This window comes from Antedon bifida, chromosome 5 (assembly GCF_963402885.1).
Source record: "Antedon bifida chromosome 5, ecAntBifi1.1, whole genome shotgun sequence".
NCBI lineage: Eukaryota > Metazoa > Echinodermata > Crinoidea > Comatulida > Antedonidae > Antedon > Antedon bifida.
The window spans coordinates 18,125,751-18,144,240 of record NC_136230.1 but is presented as its reverse complement, the minus strand read 5'-3'; the positions used below and the strand labels follow the sequence as shown (position 1 = coordinate 18,144,240).

General features: G+C 35.3%; 2 protein-coding genes across 3 annotated transcripts in view; both read right to left on the bottom strand.

Moving 5' to 3' along the window:
* The window catches only part of LOC144842648 (transmembrane 9 superfamily member 2-like), a 119,394-nt gene extending 105,867 nt beyond the window's left edge, over nt 1–13,527 (bottom strand). For both annotated transcript variants that reach the window (XR_013612143.1, XM_078699145.1), the window contains exon 1: nt 13,296–13,527. Coding sequence is in view for 1 of the 2 variants with exons in the window: in XM_078699145.1 (XP_078555271.1) it covers nt 13,296–13,424 (129 nt within the window). In the remaining variant the exon portion in view is untranslated. The remainder of the gene's footprint in view (nt 1–13,295) is intronic.
* Nucleotides 13,528–14,588: 1,061 nt separating this feature from the next.
* LOC144842032 (uncharacterized) lies at nt 14,589–18,339 on the bottom strand. The gene has a single exon (XM_078698367.1). The coding sequence runs from the start codon at nt 18,314–18,316 to the stop codon at nt 16,679–16,681; it is 1,638 nt and encodes a 545-aa protein (XP_078554493.1). The 5' UTR covers nt 18,317–18,339; the 3' UTR covers nt 14,589–16,678.
* Nucleotides 18,340–18,490: the final 151 nt, after the last annotated feature.

Below are 18,490 nucleotides of genomic sequence, written 5' to 3'. Positions count from 1 at the left end.
ATTTTTTAAATTTCCACGTGCGTAGCCTGTCACTTTTGACGTGCTCGTATAACGTAATTTCGAGTTGAAAAGTAAGTCAAGAAAACAGAAATTGGGCAAAAAGAGTGCGCAATAACATTTAACGCGCAGTGCGCGCGCAAAAATATGCGCACTCATGGCAATTTTGTAAACTCTTAAAATTGCCTGAAACGTACTCTTATTTCATCAAAAATAAATTTTGAAAATTTTAAGTGCGCGTACGCATACGTTACATGCGCTACGCACGTAATTGTATTGCCATATGATGATTTATGCCCTGAAATTTATGAGTACCAAATTTTATTTAATTGTGATTCATGGTTGTGAAGATATGATTACAAACGTGATTTTGTTACATCGTGCGTACACCGCGTAATTTTTTATTGCGCACCGTGAAAACATAACCACATCCATTCCTGGCCGGCCATAAGGAATATACTGTGAAAAATTGACTTAGCTAGATTAAACTGATGAGTGATATCAAGATAAGGTCAGAAAGCGATAAAACGCATAGTGATACCGGACCGACAGACAGACCGACCGCCTTAGTGAACTATAGAGTCGCGTCCACGCGACTAAAAATATGCTACTAAATATATACAGTACAGAAAGAAAGTACTGCAACTTTACCTACGAAGTAGCTTCGTAGATAGAACGTAGGCTACGTTGTTGGCTTCGTAGGTTCCATTGTTTGGCTTCGTAACCTCAATAAACAACTTTCAATGAGCTACTTTCTGAACTTCGTAGGGAGTTCGTAACCTAAATAAACAACCCTGCGATGTTCTTAGTGAAGTAATTAAGAAGGTGTGAAATTAATGTGTTAAATTTAACTGGCGGAGGACCAAGTTGTAAATTACTAAAAAATAAATAATATTTTTTAATCGTAATCTTTTCCTTCGTGCATGTTTACCTACTCAACGGCGAATATAAATTTCCCACGATGTAAACGTATAGAGACACGATCCAACACAGGTGAACGGCAACGAACAGCAACAGGCCAACTAATATAGCGAACGTCTAGTCCATCCAGAAACGATGCCGAGAAAAAAAGATCGTAAACAATTCATTCTAAATATAGTATCAGAACGTTCAATCGGTCGCTCAAAAAGACTGCCGACAGAAGACCGTAATTAATACAGACCTAGTTTTTTTGGTCACATGGCATGAAACGCGATACTCTCTGCTTTACCGCAATCTTCACATGTTTTTTTAAACTTAGTACGAGAGGGTGGCTGCCGGTCTGACGACGATTAATAAGATCGTGTACCTGGATTTTGTGTCACATGACATGAAACATAATACTCTATCTCTGAAACTGCTCACATGTTTTTTCCACTCCAAATTCTGGTCGGGCTTTTTTCTATACACATGTCGTAATCATTTTAAAAGGCCTAAGCCAGGCCTATGTTAAATCTTAATATGGAATATATATTTGTTTTGCATATATTTTGTTGGGTTAGGTGTCGTTGTTTTTATAATTCGTAGGAATTCCAAGGTAGGATTAAATAATTTTTAGTGTAGGCCGCCGAAACAGGCTAGCCTCGACTCTCTCTATGTGAGCTGAGGTCCACCGGCCCGATGTCATTTCGTCGGCGGATTTCCGTCCAAATTAGGATAACCGATGCGTAGGGCGGCTACAAAAATTGACGTCTACTATCTTTAGATAGGATTTTAATTAGCAAACAATACATCGTTTGTTTGCATTGTCAATGCTTCTAAAGGCGATGACAATGGTGTTTATTAACCCTACGAACCACCCTACGTAGGCGCGCCTAGATAATTATCCTAACAATACATCGTAGGCTACGAACAATACTGTACATCGTAGGAGAGAACAATACATCGTAGGCTACGAACAATACATCGTAGGCTACAAACAATACATCGTAGGTTACAAACAATACATCGTAGGCTACGAACAATACATCGTAGGACAGAACAATGACCTACGATCTACCTACACGTAGGCTACGAAAGGCTACGCGTAGATACGAAGCAGTAATTTCTTTCTGTACTGTAAAATCTGTGCAAATGTGAGTTTGAAGCCTAACTTTTGACAAACATTTTGATACCAAACTTGTTTTGGTTGAAACATAAGTTTCTTCGTCTAATTTTCTGCAAGCTACACATCTGAGATAGCGGAATAAGCTCCCGATAAACGCTGGTGCGCGTGAGAATGGCGAATTTCAAGTCGCTTTCAGTATGTTTTTGAATAAACAGCGGCGACGACGCTCTCGGGGCGGCTACCGATAGGCCTACTGTAGGCCCCATATTGTCTACTAATTTAATACTAACTTATTATATTTCTTATATAAGAAATAGGTTTATTAATGAATTATTTTGCAATTTTTTGCATTTGTAGTCAAAGATAAATTAAACATTTTTAATAATTTTCATAAAATTTTTCTAAAATATGCATAATCCATACTCTGCCAAAGTAAGTTGTAACACAAATTTGATAACATATTTGAACAGAAATAAAAATGTCCTTTTTCTTTTTTAATTTCTGTCTCTAAAAAAAAGTTATGGTTAAACATGTGACAAATGCCTTTTTTAGGTCCCGGGAAAGTAAAATAAACTTAGGGGTCAATGGAATAAAGGATTTATCTGTTACTTTTTATGTGATTCTTTTTCATACAACTACTTATGAATGAGGCCCCATTCTAAGGTGTGGTATTCACAAAAAGTTACTTAACAAGTTTGGAGTCGAAAGCAAGTCGAAATAACAGGGGCGAAACGGAACTAGCGCCCTTCATTTAACGAAAATCGTCTACCTGGTCGTACCTACCTACTAGGCCTCTCTATGCCTAGGCTAGTACAGTAGGGATAAGTTGTACGCCTAGCCTATAGCTAGGGCCTAGGCCTAACTAGCCTACTACTAGTAGGTATCCCAATGAAAGCGCACAGAGGGGTATCACTTTTGAAATATCAACAAAATTTGAATAAGTAGTATGACTTTGATGGTAAATAAATGGTATTCACTCTTAATTAATACTTAAAAAATGTATATTGTTTGAAAGTACTTGTTTTAATCTATGTATAAGTGTGTTTACAATTAAAATTAATGAAGTAGTTGCCGAGAAAATGCGATTTTAAAACGGTTCTAAAATCCCGTCGAGCCGATTTCCGCGCGTTGAAAACCTCATCAGAAAATCCCCATCAGTTTTCAAAACACATTAATTTAACAACTTAAAATTGGTGTAATGTGCGGAAGATTTATTATGCAAGTATACAATGCAAATGCGTTAGGTTTAAATGTACCGAAGAAATTTATTAAGCTACAGTAATTTATCAACGCTACATTTGACTCTGTATACCGCGGTCGAAAGTCAGTAACTGCGACCGAAATACTTTGACGGGAGCTACTGCTGATCGCTAAACTTTAGCTACGTATTTCAATTTAATAACGTACTTACGGTTAGAAATACGAAAAGAAAACCATTTTTATAATGTTATATATACTATTCAGGTAAACAATTAATTGTTTTAATTAACATTGATTATTTTAAATGAGTTTATTTTGACCCATTGTGTGTTTGCCTACTAAGGCTAGTAAGAGCATATCTTATAGCCCGGCTTAGATTTGGTGTCATAATCATACGGGCCTAAAATCTTGTTTTACGTATTCAAAAGTTATATATAATAGTATTTATGATTGAAATTATGAATATAAAGTATATTAAAATAATATAATAATCATACTTACCAAAAATTAGTGTGAAAAAAAGGAAACGGTACACACAGTTTTTAACATACTTATTCATTTTTTTTTTTAATTTCACCATTAAAAAAATTTTTTTTTTTCATATTACACATATCTCTGCATTTCAAATATTTTTATTAATGAAATATACACTACATTCTAACAATTACAACAAAAATTAAATGAATTAGTACAGTAGTTCAAAAGTTACAGATCATTGAAAAATTGCATTTTTAGGGAAATCCGGCAAAAATGGGCGCAAAATGCTTTCCGGCCTACTTTGCGGACCAATAATTTAAAAAATAGGTTTCGTTGAGGCTCCAAAAAAAATAGAGTTGTACAACTCTGTGATATCTAGGCTATAGGTTTAACAAAATTCAAAACTTTTAACTGATTATTGTAAAAGTTATAACCTTTTAAAAATGCTTCCAATTTTAACTGCAAAAAACACCATTTTTAGGCAAAAAATCGTATATTTTTTTACCACTTTAAATAACCATAACTTTAGAACGGGTAATCGGATTTTAATCATTTAAATTGCAAAATGCTAATTACATTAAGTTCTTTATGGTTAACTGAAAGAAAAAGTAAAAAAATCAATCTGAATTTTTTCATTGGGATACCTACTGTAATGTAATGATATAGGCCTACTTTTATAATTAAGAAATCAACCTTTGTATCAGAATTCAATAAGTTCACAAACTTGACCCAGAAAGTCCAGAGGAGAGTTTGTCCAGATGTTTTAAATGTCCATTTAGTTTATAATAAGAATCCCTAAAGAAAACACTTAGTTTAACATTTGACCTATCCCATCGTTAAACCAGGAGAGATTGACACTATTTAAGTACAGATTTGACAGTGTCATCCATCATTGAAATACCTTATTATACCGTTAATCACTCCCACTTAAACACCCCTGGATCAACTTAGAACCAATCGTTACCCTCACAGATTACGTAGTGACATATGTAAATGAACCGAAGCCGATATACTCCCAAGTTTCAGAAGAGCCCAGACACACCTTACAGACACTTCACAGCCACTTCTTCAGAAGAACACCTTACAGCCACTTTACAGAGCGCACACCTTACAGCCAGCATCACTAATCCTCTGTTCCTTAGTCAGTTAGTTATTCAATTATTGTATCAAGTATATTCTGAATAAATAATATATGTTACGACAGCAAAGCGAGTAAAGAGTCTTCCCTACAAAGTACCTCACCATAACATAACATTATATTACATGGTGGAAGACCCAAATTTTACAAGGGACAGAGCGAGGAAACCAAAATTTACAAGAAAATTAACATAAAGACAAGAAGCAGAAAATAAAAGCAAGAGATAATTTCTTGAAACAGAACAAGAGACGAAGACGAAGAAAACCAGCCACCAGTCAGATAATTGTTTGATAGGAGAAAACCGAAAATTACACGAAGACAAGCTAAAATTTATATTTTAATCAGACAAGCAGAGTTTTTGTTTTTTCAATTAAGCAGTTAACTGGATCAAGAGAAGCAGAATTTTTTTTTCAAGACAGCATTTTAACTGGATCAAGAGAAGCAGAATTTTTTAATTTCGTATAACCGTTTGATGAAGATAAAGAAGATAATCAAGGAAGACACAAGAAGACTCAAGACGGAAAACAGAAGCAAGCGGACAAGAACGTTTCGTTTGGACACTTTCAAGTTTTTTTTAGAACGTTTTTTTAACATTTACTTTTTTTAATTTTGAACTTCGAGCATTTGAACATTGATGAACACCTTTCGCATTTTTTTTGAGTTCGTTGTTTGAAAATTTGAACATTGATGAGCACTTTTAACATTTCTTTAATTCGTTGTTTGAACATTTGAACATTGTTGAACACTTTTTTTGCATTCGTTTTAATTGGATCCGAAGCATTGGGGTAAGTCAAAGCCATTTTGATTTTTTGATTTGTAACCTTGATTGAGGAGTGCGAGTTTACATATATATATATACACTAAATTGTTTTTGAAATTTTGATTAATAAAATTATAAAGTATGGTTGACGTTGATAACGAAGTAATTGTAAATGAGCCCGCCCATCCTCATCCCGTGCCCCATTTAAGACAAACGGATTTTCTGCCCAAAAGATACGATGGTTCCATCACCGATCACGATCAATGTAGTGCACACTACTTATCATTCACCGATTACCTCGAAGCCCACACTTTAGAAAACCCTGCAAACAATGCCCAATTACTTAATGTTATAAGTATATTCAAACGTAGCCTTCAAGGCCAAGCTAGACTGTGGATAGAAGGAAAGCAGTTCGATTCCCTAGAATCCTTAAAAACCCAATTCATTAACAGGTTCAGTAAGAACAAATCAATCTATGCTCACATAAGAGAATACGATACTATTACTTACAATACCGGCGACAACGCCGAAAAACACTTAACCAAAATCAAACAAGCCGCAGACAGAATTGGTTACGCTGACCAGCAGATCAAAAATAAATTTATTTCGACCCTTCCACCAAAATGCAGAGCAGCAGTTGCCATGTCCACCCCAATCGATGCCACTATTGATAATATCGTAAATAGCGCACAAAACTACTTTGACCTTTCCGTCGATGATCCCACACGGGAAGTTTCATTCAACATCAAACAGGAAACAGATAATAGTCTCGAATCGCTCCAACATGAGATCAATTCTCTTAAGTTAGATATGGCCACAACAAAACGATCCCTTAATGATGATACTCGACGCTCACGTTCCCCCACCCGAAATTATATCCCAAGAAGAAACCGAAGCCCAAGTCCCTACAAACCCCGATTCCAGACCCCAAGATATACTAATAGACAACCTCCCCCAACCTGTTATTACTGCGGGAAGTCAGGCCACATAGCAAGGCACTGCCGACAACAAAACCGTTCCTACGGAAATTATCCCCCGCCATACCCATACCAACAGTCAAACAATTATTACCCTAGCCACCAGCAGGATTTTTAAAAAGGGGACTAGATGCCGCCTATAATCTGGCCCCCCAAACTAAAAACGACAATTTTAAGGCAAAATACTTAGGGAATTCAGATAAGATTGACTTGTTACTTAACGACAGAAATTACGTTAAAGGAAATTTACCAGATGGTAGAAATGTTTTAACCTTATTTGACAGTGGTTCAACTAGAACTATAATCTCACAATCTTACGTTAATTCCTCACGTTATTTATCGCGTCTAAAGCCAGTTAAAGTAAACACAACTAAATTTCGATTAGGTAACGGTGACTTCTTATATGCCAACCACTTAGTGCAATTCGAATTATTTATCCAAGGACACAAATTTAAAATTTCAGCATTAATCGTTAAAAATTTGACAGGTATTGACCTGATACTTGGAACCGAAACATTGTCTGAACTCGACGGTACTTTAAATTTTAAAGAAAATACATTTCGCATTAGACCAAAGATTTTTAGCTTTCGTCCAGTACACAAGATTTTTCTTAAACCCGGTGATACTAAAACAGTTAAATTAAAAGGAAGAGTTCCCGCCTTTGTACGCAATTCTGATGTTGTTCTACATGCAACTACCCATATTTCAAAACTTTGTCCATCAGATATGTTAGTAAAATTACATAGAGGAGAAACCAACATTGATATCACTAACAACACAAACAGAAACGTATCCCTTAATACACATCAACCTATCGCGAGCCTTCATTTAACCAACCTTGTAACAGTTACTAACGACCTACCAATTGATAGAATAAGGTTAACCAATGACAACGCAAACAAGTACCCACACTTAGAACGTACAGACCCATTGCTATCTTTAACTGAGGAAGAAATAATCAGAAAACAAGTTGATTTAACAGACAGCGTTTTAACAAATAGAGAAAAAGAGGATTTGTATAAAACATTACAACAAAACAGAAACGCATTTTCACTATATGGTGAACTATCTAGCTGCCCAAACTTCAAAGCCGACATACACCTCTCTAATGATGAACCATTTTTTATTCGACCATACTTCGCGACAGACAAAGACAAACATGTTATTGAGGCCGAATTGAACAAATTAGTCAAACTAGGAATCTTAGCAGTAGGACACCAATCGTATACTTCCCCTGTCCTTCTTGTTTCAAAGAAAAATTCAAAAGATAAAAGAGTTGTCACAGACTTCCGCTATCTAAATTCCAGGATAAAACGTATTAATCACCCATTCCCCTTATTAGCCGAAACTTTGAAAACAATAGGTAACGCTAATGCACAGATTCTTAGCGTAATTGACTTGAAATCAGCGTTTCACTGTGTACCATTAGCCGAACATGCCCAACAATATACAGGTATAGCTTCATATCATGGTGGAAAGCATTATTACTATAAGAGATTAGCACAAGGATTAAACGTTTCGCCAGGTATATTTCAAGCAAAGATTGACGAAATTTTAAATGAAATCCCAAATTCTAGAGAATTCTGTATCGCCCATCATGATGATATTATTTTATTTAGCCAAGACAAATTTGCTCATAAGCAGCACCTTGTTTCCGTTTTACAAGCCCTACAATCAAATGGTTTTAGAATTTGTCCAAAGAAATGTAAGTTATTTAAGAATAAAGTGCAATATATGGGACACACCATCCTGATTAATTCTTCAGGACACGCATGTATCACACCATTAGGCGACAGGTGTGCAGCTATCCGAAATTTGCCAGTCCCACGAACCCATAAAGAAACTAAACGATTTATTGGTGCAGTAAATTATGTATCCCATTTTTTCCCTCAAATACAATCAATTTTACGTCCGTTACATACACTCGCAAGTAAACGCCGAAAATTTGTTTGGTCTACTGAACACCAGAAAGCATTTGACGAAATTAAACAATTAATGGTTAAACCACCTACTCTTCAAATGCCTAGAAAAGAAGGTAGATTTACGCTATATAGCGACACTTCAAGAACCGCAACAGGTTCATATTTAACACAAACAGTAAACGGCAAAGAACACATAATAGGTTATTATTCCAAAATCTTACCACAAGCCTGTCAACGATATAGCGTCACAGAATTAGAGTTATTCGGACTTTACATTAATGTTTCAGCATTTCGACACTTACTAAAGGGTTGCGAATTTGATGCATTCGTAGACCACTCAGCAATTGTACAAATTTGGAATTCAAAAGATCAGCCATGTACACCCCGTTTACAGAAACTAATATTACGATTATCCGGATACATTTTCCAAATTGGTTATAAGAAAGGAACTGAATTAGTTTTAGCAGATTTTCTCTCCCGAGCCCCTCGTGATGACGATTCCGAAATTGATCAAGTTGTACCCATTGCATTTAATATTACAGAGACTGAATCTCTTAACCCGACTACAAACACATCTACTAGTAGCAGACCAGTAACAAGGTCTTATGCTAAGAAAATGGGAATAAATATACCTGACCTACATAAATGCAAACCAGTACAAACGCCTGTCATTAATCAAAATCCAGTGACAACAAACACGCGACCTACACCTCAACCTACCGCTACACCACAGATAATCACGAGACAACAAACAAACGCACATCGATCACCACCTATCGTAACGCCAACCCCAATACGTAATGTAAACATTCGACAACCTCCAGAGGAAAGACTAGTAGACAAAAATAATAAGCAAAGCAAAGATACTACACATCGAAATGTACCAGTTGAATTGTATACATCGCCCAAACCACTAGTACCCAACATAACTGAATTTAAATCAGCACACATCCCAAAACAACAAGACTTAGATAGATTAATGGATGTTATTCAAAGAAAGATAATTAGAGATTATAACCTCCCAGTAGATGTTAAACAATTACGTGTTGAACAAGAAACTTCACCATTTTTTAAGCCAGTTTACGATTATTTAGCTCATGATATCCTTCCAGCTGATAAGAAAGCAGCTCGTGCAGTTCAGAATAAGTCAGAGCAGTACATATTGTGCAACGGTTTACTATTCCGTTTATTTTTCCAAGATAAAGGTGGAGAATTTGTATTGCAATTAGCTGTTCCTGAAAACTTAGCCGAGACTATCATTTCTCAGTATCACGACAATTTGTTAAGTAGCCACCAAGGTACGATGCGTACTTACCTCACTATTAGGAAATTATTTTACATGCCCCTTATGTTCGAGAAAGTCAACAATTATACTCAAGCGTGTCTTAGATGTCAACAATTTCGTCCCAAAACCGATAAATTACGTCCTTTACACGATCGAGTACCAGCAACTTACCGTCCCTTTCATACACTTAGTCTAGATTTTAAGAGTATGCCAACATCACCTTCAGGTTTTAAACATATTATGGTAGTATGTGATGAAATTACTAGATTTTTGATTTGTGTACCTTTGAAATCCATTGATGCCGAAACAATTTGTGAAGCACTAATTCAAAAGGTAATCAGTATTTTTGGACCCCCATCTCGTCTTATTTCAGATGCAGCAACCTCCCTTACAGGAAAATTATTAACACTCTTATGTAACACCCTTAACATTGATAGGAAAATCATCAGCGTCCATAATCACGGTAGTTTACAAGTTGAACGTCATATCCGCACCGTATCGGACCTGTTAAAGGTCAACCTTAACCAATTCGGAACAGATTGGGTTAGATTTGTATCAACAACATGTTATGCTTATAACTCGTTTTCATCCCCACATCTAGGAAACCACTCCCCTTACGAATTAGTTTTTGGCCGCCAACCTCCAAGTTTGACCTCATTAGCATTTAACCCCGTTTCAGGATTGTCTCATTCCTATGAAGAATACTTTGAACACCTCAAGAAGAAATTTCAAAACATTTCACAGACAATGCTACAATTACAGCGAACACAACAAAACGTCCAAAACTCGAAAATTTCCCAACGCTTAGAGAAAAGTCCAATTTACTCGGTAGGACAACTCGTATATCTATACAAGCCAACATCATCCTCACTAACGGCAAATTCAAAGAAAATCGCCGCAGAATGGGTCGGACCATTAGTAATTCATGAAGTACTAGACAGAACACACTACATCCTAGCAACGATTAAAGGAGAAATACTTCGCGACGTATTCAATTATAACAGACTGAAACCTTGTTTTATGAGAACGCCTAAAGAACGCAAACATTTTACACATCTCCAAAAACTTAAGCAATTGTTGAATGAACCCACTGATAATAACGAGAAAATTCAGAATACCATTAATGTAGTAAATGACGAAACCAATGTTGAATTTGTCGACGAACATGATAGGACACCCACCCAATTGCAATCAGATACCTTTACACACCCAACTAAAGTAGAACCCCTTAACTTGCAACCTTACATTAACTGTGTAGAGAATAACATGGGATTAGCAGCCCCATTCCAAATGAAAGAAGAACAAATTAAGGAACAAACGAATCTAATTATGACAGCACCTAATGATTCAAATATGACATTAAACCGAGGTAGATTTAAAGCAGGACATTTCCAAGTTTTAGTTTCGTATTCTAAACCGACTTCAGCCAAATGTAACACCGATAAAACAAAACACGAATCCAATGTTCGAAAATTTTGGTGGAATATCGACAGATATAACGATACAGATAAATTGATTAAAGAGATTATTAATGATAAACAGATACCGATAAGTGGATCGCCAAAACGATTCATAAAACGTTTGTATAATGCAACAAGTTACTGATTTAATTTTTTGCGAGAATTTTTTTTAATTACGACATTTGCTAAATTAATGATAGCATAGTCTACGTATTTGATTTGATTTGTTTAATAACGATGTGATTTCAGTTAAAAGGAGAATTGAAATTATGATTAAGTATTGATTTTGTAACGAGTTTGATAATGATTAATTTTGAATTTTGATGATCGATATATTGAGATATTGAAAAGAACGACAATCAATTTTGTAACAAATATTTTGTTTAACCTTTGAGTCGTTAATCTCAAGCATTAATTAATTGATATAAGAACAGGAGATTTTCTTAGTACTTTTAATTGTATTTTTTTACATTAAGTACAAAAGTCGAATTTGTCGACCGATTGAAATCGTAATTACCTGTGAAAATAAATGCTTAAATCGATAAAGTTGTGATGATAACGATATATTGTGGATAAGTTTGTGTCAACGGGACACACACGTTTGTTTCTTTTAAAGTTTAAGTGATTAAGTTTGATATTTTGATTTTAGGCTAATCAGCCACAGTTTCTTAAGTTTTATGTTTTAATTTGATTGATTTATGTTTGAAGGCCATTAGAATGCGATAAGTTGTCGCACGATTTGATGTATGTTAAATGTAACATACCATTTTAAGTTTTGTATTTTTATTTTTGACCGATTTTGTTTGATTTACGCGAATACCGTTATTATAGATTAGAGTGCATAATTAACAAGAGTCGACTTCTTGACCGACGTTCTTTAGGGAAACCCAACCGTTGTGATGTCTTTATTTCGGTAATCCGAGTGTAGCATGCCTCCAAAGCAACGGACCCACAATTATGTCGATCTTGAAGAAAACTTTTGTTTTTTATACATTTTTTTTTTCCAATTTTTTTATAAATTCCGGAAATTTTATACCAAAATCATTTTTAATTTCATTTTTTTTAAGAGAGAGAAGAGAGAGAGTGAAAGTGATAAGGTTACACTTCAGAGTCAATGGTTTTGGCTAACTCAATTTTTGCTTATATGTATAATCATGTTTTTTTTCTTTTATATAACTTTAATTTTGCATGCCACTATTATAACCATTTTTATATTTTAAATAGATTAAAAAAAAAAAAAAGGGAAACAGAGGGATGTAATGTAATGATATAGGCCTACTTTTATAATTAAGAAATCAACCTTTGTATCAGAATTCAATAAGTTCACAAACTTGACCCAGAAAGTCCAGAGGAGAGTTTGTCCAGATGTTTTAAATGTCCATTTAGTTTATAATAAGAATCCCTAAAGAAAACACTTAGTTTAACATTTGACCTATCCCATCGTTAAACCAGGAGAGATTGACACTATTTAAGTACAGATTTGACAGTGTCATCCATCATTGAAATACCTTATTATACCGTTAATCACTCCCACTTAAACACCCCTGGATCAACTTAGAACCAATCGTTACCCTCACAGATTACGTAGTGACATATGTAAATGAACCGAAGCCGATATACTCCCAAGTTTCAGAAGAGCCCAGACACACCTTACAGACACTTCACAGCCACTTCTTCAGAAGAACACCTTACAGCCACTTTACAGAGCGCACACCTTACAGCCAGCATCACTAATCCTCTGTTCCTTAGTCAGTTAGTTATTCAATTATTGTATCAAGTATATTCTGAATAAATAATATATGTTACGACAGCAAAGCGAGTAAAGAGTCTTCCCTACAAAGTACCTCACCATAACATAACATTATATTACACTACTACTAGCTAGGCTATTTAGTATTAATATTATTGTATTGTTGGTACATAGTAGGGCGTAGGCCTAGCCCAGCTATGCAGACCTAGTATACTGTTAGGTCTCCTACCTATTCTCTAGTATAGTCTATAGGAGGCCCTAGCTAGGCCTATACAATAGCCTTTTCACACCGACCGTACCCACCTTGCATTCCTGAGTCTCCTTCTCACAAAAGCCAACCGGTGCAAGGCCTGGCAAATAAAACCCTTGTATCAAGGATTTATCAAATGCCACCAACATCCATGTTGCGACTATCAACACCTTTATTTTCATTTTTTTTAAATCAAGCAATTCTTATTGTATTCTTAATTATAGCAGAGTGCTCTTGGTTGTACACAAAATGAAGAGTAAAACACCGATACTGAAATCGATCAAAATGGCGTAAAGTGTGACGACACACACACAACACCACGACCACGTACACGATATTAATTCACAACGAATGGATACTGATTATGGAACGCCGTTACTGCCTTCTTTTTGGCTCTTTTCAATCCAGTCCTTTAGTTCGGTGCTTTCATCAGTCAGCGGTGCTTTTACCGTTACCCCTTTCTTATCAACACAAATGTAACCGTTGTGCCTGTTTCTGATGGCAGAAAAAGGTTTTTTTTCTCCAGCACTAGAAATGGCCCTCTGATAAAAAAAAAACCCAAAGTTTTTCTGATAGAAAAAAAAACGGGTTTAAAAACCCAATTGATTGGTTTTTGTGGAGCAACACAATTGTGTTTATGTTTTGCTTTTAAATCAGCTATTCTACACTTTATTAGCTGCTAATTCTATTTTTGTCACTATTAAAGCTACATTTCGCTTTACTATTGCTAAGTTTGCAATTTCAATAGTATTGCTATTTTAATTATGTCTTTTGTCAAATCGAGTAACAATTTTTTCAACAAAGTTTGCCATTTTTGTTGCTTTTTTTAGCAATACTATATTACCAAAACAAAAATTAATTTTACTGTTTCGTAACTTACAATTTTCGCAGTCCCCAGAGAGCAACCAGCCTGACTGCTAGCGCTCAACTTTGCTTAAGCTGATAAAACTACTTTTGCAATTTCAGCAATGCTGCTGCTAATCCTGCCTTTTCTCTCTTGTGCTTAACATTTGCTTATCTATAACTGCTATTGCTGTTGATGAAAATTGCATCGATGAACATTCATCGTAAGGAAAATTCCATCCATGATTATTGCATCGATATGAAAATTTCATAGGGAAATTTAATTGATTACATAATTGTTACCATATTACACTTAAAAAAAACGTCTCACTCAAATAAACGCCTCCCTCGAATAAACTCCCCCACTCCAAAGCCCCCGATATAAACGCCCCGGGGAGTTTATTCGAATAAGCACGGTATTCGGATTCGATAACGAAAGAAAGACGGCATAGAGTAGGCATATAGACGACGAAATTTGTTGGAAAATTTAATAAAATGCTATAAGCTTACTATTTGAATTGTTTCCATTTCGTGTATTAATAATTTACGCAATACAATGCAATAATACTCATTTTATAAAAATTGTATTACTACGATTTCAATAACATCAAATTGTTTCATAATCGCTATCTTACGGGATATTAATTAGTACTATCGAAGTTTTATAAAACCAATCGTTATATATTATGCTATAGTAATGTATTCACTCCTCTAAGAATAAAGAAAATGCAATACTGTCCACATACCATTGTAGACAAAGGTGCTTGATTATAATTATTTACTAGACGGGATAACACCAAAGTGCACAGAATAGCCTCGAAATGAATCTGGATACGTTTTAGGCCATTTTGAGCATTTTGATAAAACTTTTTGTAAGTTATCACATTAAATGTAAACTGTTGTACTGTATTTATGATGAAAAGTTATCAAGATATTTAATTGTAAGTTGATGAGAGACATTATTGTATCTGTATTTCAGTGATTTTTTTGTGGTTTCACATTCTGCAAGATTAATATGATTGTGGATATTTGTGGTTTAATTAATGACTGGATGTTGCCATGAAGATTTACAACTGAATGTTATGGTATATAAGGTCAACGGTTATAAATGATTCTCTTCTCTATTTATTTCAATTATAGAATTGAATGAAACTATTTCATCTCAAACTTTTAAACCGTGGTATATCTACTCATTGTTCCTGTGTTTCTTTAAAATCATAATGAAACAAAGCTATATTAAATGGGTTTTCTCAAATATTGTATTATTATTGTTGAACTGTTTATATTAATTAACCGCAATTGTGATCAATATGTTGTATTACAAACTGAACAAGGAGAACTAATTAGATTGTGATTCAATATTAATCTGTGTATAGGCCTATATATGACACTCGTATTCTATAATATTACTATGTAACTGCTACATACAATGTGTACCTTCACTCCTATTTCCTGTGTACCTTCACATCTATTACAAAGTACATTTTAATACACATGGTTTAGCGACACCTTTTTATATAAGTTTAAACTTACGCTTATAATAAGTATGTATGACAGCAGCAGATGCAATGTGCGTGCGTACATTTCATATTATTTCTTTCAACATGGTATTATGGTAAAACAAACCTTACACATCTATTACAACATAGAGTTTGACGCATCGTAATAATAATATGCAAACTAACTGTTGCAAAATATAACACAGAATAGAACTATTATTAATTTAAATTTATATTAAAGTTTGGTTATTCAGTAACAAATGATGAACTCCACAAGAAAACCAAGAATAATAAAACTACAAAGCTGGTTTACGTACACTGAGGAGCCTCGTGCGTTTACATGGTACCCTATCGAGGTTCGAATCCCACAATAAAAGTTACTACATCTATATATTCACTGTAAACTATGCTGAGTATGCTCAAAAGAAGTGTTGTCCCGATTCGTTCTTCCTCCTGGGCCGATTAAACACTATATTAATATTGTATCAAATTTGTATAGATTAGTATTTTTATACCTCGGGCCGCTGCTTTATGTATTTTGAAATTAGATATTATCCTTGACGCCGAGTCAAGAGATAGATGAAAGGCACTATAAACATGTGTACGATTTACAGCAGCGTTTCGCAGACTTTTTTACGCGGCATGAAATATGGTTGCCTGTGCCCGAGACCAAACCGTGGCCCGACCACACAGCTGGACCAATTCAATTCAATTCAAAAAGTCCACAACTTTCAGTGGTTAAGTTAAGAAAATTGCAGTTCCTCTGATATTGCACTTTTTTGAAGGATGAAAATTGCGCTGATCCACCGCCAAAAAGCAAACATTCAGCGCAGCCAGAGTGTTACCCTTTATAAAGCACACGATATCACGTCACTGTATTGTGGCGTCAGTTCACATAAAGATTATTCATCATCCATCGCCTCAGCTCACTCACTGTTGTAAGCTGCGTATTGCTTACGACGCTATAACAAAATTGCTTTTTTAAACGAATATTAGTTTACGGAATGTCGCCTTACAGTATAGTGTCTTATGTTCAACCACTTCATACAATGTCAAAATCGGTATTTAACCTATGTACTAATATGTACGTGAAGTTACCTAATTAACAATGATTCCATACTGGCAGTTAATAAATTTTCTCTGCTTTTTGTTATTCGTCCATCTGGGAAAACAAACATACGGCAAGCGTCACACACATCTTCCAATCCAAATTTCTTAGATACCTTAAATACATTCACACAATCCCTTGCAACTAAGTTTATTTTACCCGTATATAAAAACGTAAGAAGTTTTCGAAAAATGTCTGGTTTAAGTTTCGGAATATTTACTTCCAAAATGCCAGCCCCATACTTTTCCGGTTCAAATAGTTTAGCAAAAAAAGGACTGAAAGATTCTAGCATAACCCGATGACACATGAGTTTGGTTGAACTGAACCGTACCATGACTTCCGTGAATAACTCTTCGTTTCGAAGTCGATTTAGACCTCGGAGCAATTTTCTAGCATGATTTGGATCAGAAAACGAAAATTCCTCCGCTATTGCGTTACTTTGAAATATACGTCGATGATGACCGACAAAGGTCTCCCCTTCTTTATCGCTAGAACTCACACATATCTTTGGATTTTTATTAGTTTTGACCTTATTGTTATTTTCAAATACGGTATCATCTGAATCACTTTCAGTGTGTGATTTGTATTGTACCGTATTGACGTTTTCTCTTGGCAAGCTAGCAACACTTAATGCACTATCAGAGCGAAATCCAGAATCAAAACTACCCGGTGAAACTGTTCTTGGCGAATCTCCACATTTACATTTAGTTTCCGTTTGAGATGATGCGTCTACCATTGTTGGTGTGTTTTCTGTTAATTCACGATCTGAATTCACGACAGAATTCACAGATTTTCTATCTCGAACTTGTGCAGATTTCGCCGCAACTGACATCCCGTCTCTCCGACGAAATTTGTCCCTTGGCTTCAATGAATTACGTCTAGTATTGTTTGTGTTGACGCCTGAATTCGATGAATAATTTAATCGTGAATGTGAAGATGTTTGTTGATTTCCTTTCAACTGATTACAAATGTTTTGTTGTGACGAATCATAAAGTTTTGTATTAGAAGACCATCTCTTTGGCTTATCGTTTGTTTTAGGGACTGTTATGTCCTGTTTCGGATGAGAAAGACTATTAAGTCGGCTTGCGGATGCAGATCGTTTCTTTAATTGTGATTCTACTCCATGATGAACGGACAAATCTTTCTTTTCAAGCAATCTTCTACCTTCAGGCGTTCGCGTTCTGCCTCTCGTAGTTTCTGACGATACTGTGCGAGATCGTGATGTTGAACGTTTACGATATCGTCCAAGATGTTTGCGACAGGCGTCGACAACTGAACTAAATTGCAAGATATTTGCTGCTTCATTTAGTGCTTGTATTTTCATTTTAGGTAGCGTTAACTCTGCAGTATACGCGTAATCAATCAATGAAAACAGAACTTCTGGGTCAATGCCACTTAGTTCTATGTATTCGTTGCGTACCTTTTGTGTTGAACAAGTTAAAATATCAAAAAAGTAGCTACTGACCGAGGATAAGACCACTCTGTGGCAGTGAACTTCAAACGAATTTATTTTTATAATTAAATCTGTTCCCCTTTGTTCATTTTTACAAATTCGAAACATTTCCAATACCTTATCGGCATGGTCAATATTGATAAAATCCTCGCCAAGGCAAGATGAAGGCATTAGAAGGCGGTTTGTTGGGTTTGCTGATCGCCAAGAAGACCTAGGTGAATCAAGTGACGCTACCGATTCAGGTGACGATTCTTGAAGCGAGTTAGATATATCTGATGGGTACTCTGATGCAACTGATAATAGAGAATAAGGGGCTCCTGTGTCCTCAGCAGCCGAAGACTCGCT

Bases quoted from the DNA above. Each gene is read 5' to 3' on its own strand.
- LOC144842032 (XM_078698367.1), bottom strand. From the start codon at position 18,316: ATGCCTTCATCTTGCCTTGGCGAGGATTTTATCAATATTGACCATGCC.